General features: G+C 40.6%; 1 protein-coding gene across 1 annotated transcript in view; it reads right to left on the bottom strand.

The window, feature by feature from the left end:
• Positions 1–4422, bottom strand: part of ANAPC1 (anaphase promoting complex subunit 1) — a 115020-nt gene that overhangs the window by 96063 nt on the left and 14535 nt on the right. Inside the window, exons 8-9 of the mRNA XM_037727201.1 lie at positions 1607–1752; positions 523–743 (exon numbers count right to left, since the gene is read on the bottom strand). Of these exons, the coding sequence (XP_037583129.1) occupies positions 523–743; positions 1607–1752 (367 nt within the window). The remainder of the gene's footprint in view (positions 1–522; positions 744–1606; positions 1753–4422) is intronic.

The raw sequence follows: 4422 nt of genomic DNA, 5'->3' as shown, positions 1-4422 counted from the left end.
TAAAAATTAGATGATCTTTTTTGGAAAATGAACTGATTATTCATAAAGCTCTAAACACTGTCCCTGTATAGTGAGACATATATATACCAACCAACCAATGTCCCTGTAGCACCAGATATAAATATCTGGTGATTTAAATATGTATCTATATAGAGAGATACATACAACTGCATATCAAATAACAAGAACAAAAGAAAAACTAACATAAATTAAGGCAAAAACAAAATAGTGCCACAATATTTTGGGAATTAATATTCATCGAACTGCTGTCCACACAGTGGTAGAAATGAAGCAACCAATCTCAGGACAAGCAGAAGCAGCTTCAAAATATGACTTAGGACAGAAAGTGACATAGTAAACTTAGAAATCTTAGTAAAAGTGGCTCAACTGGGAAAATGGCTATTTCCCTTAAAAAATATCTCCCTTAAATATATCTCCCCTAAAAAAAGCTGTCAACAGAAATTCTAAATCCTTCAGAACAAAAGAGAAAGCTTAAAAAGAAAAACCAGGAAATCCTTCTACCTTAGAGCTGCCATGTTGGAAATAGAAGGTGAGCGAGAATGTAGACTAGGTGATGAGGTTGAGCGACTTTGGCTGTGAATGGAGGAGTAATTCTGGAAAGGTGAAGTCACAGGGGAATCTCCTTTGGAGAGGCTTCTGAGATGTGCTGTGAGGGAGCTGCTAGTGGCCATATTCTGTGGGGTTCCCCCCTGCTCAGAGAACTTTAAAACAACATTCTCTTCCTTAAGTCAAAATAAAGAGGAGGAAAAAAAGACAATAATTAGAACAAAACAGCAATTTCTTTGTAAGAATGTAAGTTGAAGTCAGTTACTAAAGGCGCAATATTTTTTCTTTCCTAAGAAGCTCAATCTATCTCACAAATGAGGTCACGTGCTACGGCTCACATCGATAATCCCAGCACTTTGGGAGGGTGAGGCAAGAGGACTGCTTGAGCCAAGGAGTTCGAGACCAGCCTGGGCAACACAGCAAGACCCCTTCTCTACAAAAATTTAAAAATTAGATGGGAGTGGTGGTACCTGCTTGTAGTCCTAGCTACTCAAAAGGCTGAGGCAGGAGGATCACTTGAGCCCAGGAGTTCAAGGATGCACTGAACTATGATTGTGCCACTATACTTCAGCCTGGGTGAGAGAGTGAGACCCTGTCTCTAAAGATGATTATGACAATGATAATAATAATAATAAAACAACTATGCACAAATGATATTTCCAAAAACATGTAAAGGTATGAAGTATTAACTACTCTTTCCTTTTTTTTTTTTTGAGAAAGAGTCTCATTCTGTCACCTAGGCTGGGGTACAGTGGTGCAATCTTGCCTCACTGCAACCTCCACCTCCTGGGTTCAAGCGATTCTCCCGCCTCAGCCCCCTGAGTAGCTGGGATTACAGGCGGGCACCACCACACCTGGCTAAATTTTTACATGTTTGGTAGAGAGGGAGTTTCACCATGTTAGCCAAGCTGGTCTTGAACTCCTGACCTCAAGTGATCTGCCCACCTCGGCCTCCCAAAGTGCTGGGATTACAGGTGTGAGCCAATGCACCCAGCCTACCCTTTTCTACTATGGAGAAGTGACTTGCCTTTCTCCTTACCTCTGATCTGACTCTCCGAAGAGTCCACACAGAATGCACATTTTGAACAGCATCATAAGTCATTACAATAGAGGGGTCAGTATTGAGGAAAACAATTTTCATTGCATGATCTACAACATATTGCACCCGTGGTGAACCAAAAAGACCTTAAAAATAAAATAGAAAAATCAGGTATAGAACAATGGACTTTATAAGGCTGATATTTATGAACAGAGCTCTTAAAATTCTTAAAGAACAACCAAGCCAAAGAGAGCACAAAATCCATTAATGTGTTATATAATTAAATTGAATTTTTAATAAATTTACTTTAGGCATCAACTTCCCTAAAATACATGAAAGATGAGAACATTACAAGTTTCAGCTTCACACACATGCTGTTAAATGTTAAAGATTTGTGCTAACTCTCAGCATTAAATTCATCAGCCACAGGTAAAGGGTCCATGACTTCTTCAACTGACTTATTTATAAATTGCACTCAACTATTCCCCTACTGGTTCTGTTCTTCTGTAGGAAAACTGTACTCTATAATTACTATTGCTGAACAGTACACTGTTGTTTCTGCTTTACTAGTTACACATGCAAAATAAGGCTTGCTCCTAGTAAGATTAGCTTTTACTTCTAAAGTACCTGGACTGGTACTTACTTGACAGCACATCCTTATTTGACAGCAAATGTTTCCCACTCAGTTAAAATATTGAAAAATTTTAAAATATGATTTCATAAACATTAAGAAATATATAAGTATCATGCCACCATCTCAAAATATCCGCCATTTATACATTAGAGAATTTTTTTTCATACATATATACATACTTTATAGGTTTTCACAAAATTATAATCATACTGTGTTAAAGTTTTGTATTCCACTTGACATTACAAATAAGCAATTCCTGAGTCTACTAAATATTATTCAAAAATATGATCAATAATGGCTGTACTCCTCTCTCTGGTATGTGGTTCCAAAAAGACAAGGAAAAGAAGGAACAATGGTCCTGCCAAAAAGGGCCACAGCCACATGCACCCTATTCGCTGCACAAACTGTGCCCAATGTGTGCTCAAGGACAAGGCCATTAAAAAGTTTGTCATCTGCCGGACGCAGTGGCTCACGCCTGTAATCCAAGCACTTTGGAGGTCAAGGCGGGTGGATCACCTGAGGTAGGGAGTTCAAGACCAGCCTGACCAACATGGTGAAACCCCATCTTTTAAAAAAAAAAAAAAAAGTTTGTCATCTGAAACATAGTGGAGGCTGCAGCAGTCAGGGACATTTCTGAAGCAAGCATCCTCCATGCTTCTGTGCTTCCCAAGCTGTATGTGAAACTGCATTGCTGTGTGAGTTGTACAATTCACACCAAAGTAGACAGGAATCGATCTAGTAAAGCCCACAAGGACTGACCACGCCCACCCTGATTTAGACCTGCAGGTGCTGCCCCAAGACCCACACCAAAGCCCACGTAAGGAGCTGAGTCCTTAAAGATTGAAGACAGACTATTCTCTAAAGAAAAAATAAAATGGAAATTGTACTTTAAAAAAAATGGCTGCATACCATTTAATCCCACACCCTAATATGTTTATTTAGGTTGTCTGCAATTGCTAACAATATAAAATTTGAACTTTTTCTGCAAAAGATCAAAGCATAAATAGTTTAGTTTGCTGTCCACATACTGACTCTATCACATAATCTTTGTTATTTTCTACAACCCTTTAAAAAAATGAAAACCGTTCTTAGGTCAGGCATAGTGGCTCATGATGTAATCCCAGCACTCTGAGATGCAGAAGCGGGTGGATCACCTGAGGTCAGGAGTTCAAGACCAGCCTGACCAACATGGTGAAACTCTGTCTCTACTAAAAACACAAAATTAGCTGGGTGTGGTGGCACATGCCTGTAATCCCAGCTACTTGGGAGGTTGAGGCAGGACAATCACTTGAATCAGGGAGGTAGAGGTTGCAGTGAGCTGAGATCACACCACTGCACTCCGGCCTGAGCAACAAGGGCAAAATTCTGTCTCAAAAAAAAAAAAAAAATTCTTAGCTCACAAGCTTTGCATAAACATGCTGCAGGCTGGATTTCGCTCATGGCCTGCAGTTTGCCCAGCCATGATAGAGAAGACAAAAAGTGGCTGGGTGTGGTGGCTTTTGCCTGTAATCCCAACACTTTGGGAGGCCAAGGCAGGTGGATCACAAGGTCAAGAGTTCAAGACCAGTCTGGCCAACATGGTGAAACCCTGTCTCCACTAAAAATACAAAAATTAGCTGGGCATCGTGGCGGATTCCTGTAACCCCAGCTACTTGGGAGGCTTAGGCAGGAAAATTACTGAACCCAAGAGGCAATGTTGCAGTGAGCCAAGATCACACCACTGCACTCCAGCCCGGGCGACAGAGCAAGACTCCCTCTCGGGGGGGTGGAGGGGAAAAAAGCCCCAGTGGAATTTCATAATATGTACTTGGAATAAAGTCCTAAAATAAAAATGTCAAAGAATATAAATTTTTTTTCAGTCTCAGGTCCTTATTATCGTACATTTGGCCAAGCTTAAAAATTTATAGAAAAGTATCTAGAAATATCTGTAGGAGACTAAGTCAGGCAGATCACTTGAGGCCAGGGCTTCAAGACCAGCCTGGACAACATGGAGAGACCATGTCTCTACTAAAAGCACAAATATTAACCAGACATGCTGGCACGTGTCTGTAGTCCCAGCTACTTGGTGGCTGAGGCACAAGAATCACTTGAACCCTGGAGATGAAGGTTGCAGTGAACTGAGATCATGCCACTACACTCCGGCCTGGGTGACAGAGTGAAACTATCTCCAGAAAAGAAAAAA

The sequence above is a fragment of the Cebus imitator genome, unplaced genomic scaffold (genome assembly GCF_001604975.1).
Source record: "Cebus imitator isolate Cc_AM_T3 unplaced genomic scaffold, Cebus_imitator-1.0 Scaffold222, whole genome shotgun sequence".
NCBI classification, from domain to species: domain Eukaryota; kingdom Metazoa; phylum Chordata; class Mammalia; order Primates; family Cebidae; genus Cebus; species Cebus imitator.
Note: the sequence above shows the minus strand (reverse complement) of the source record. Positions and strands in the feature narration are given on the sequence as shown.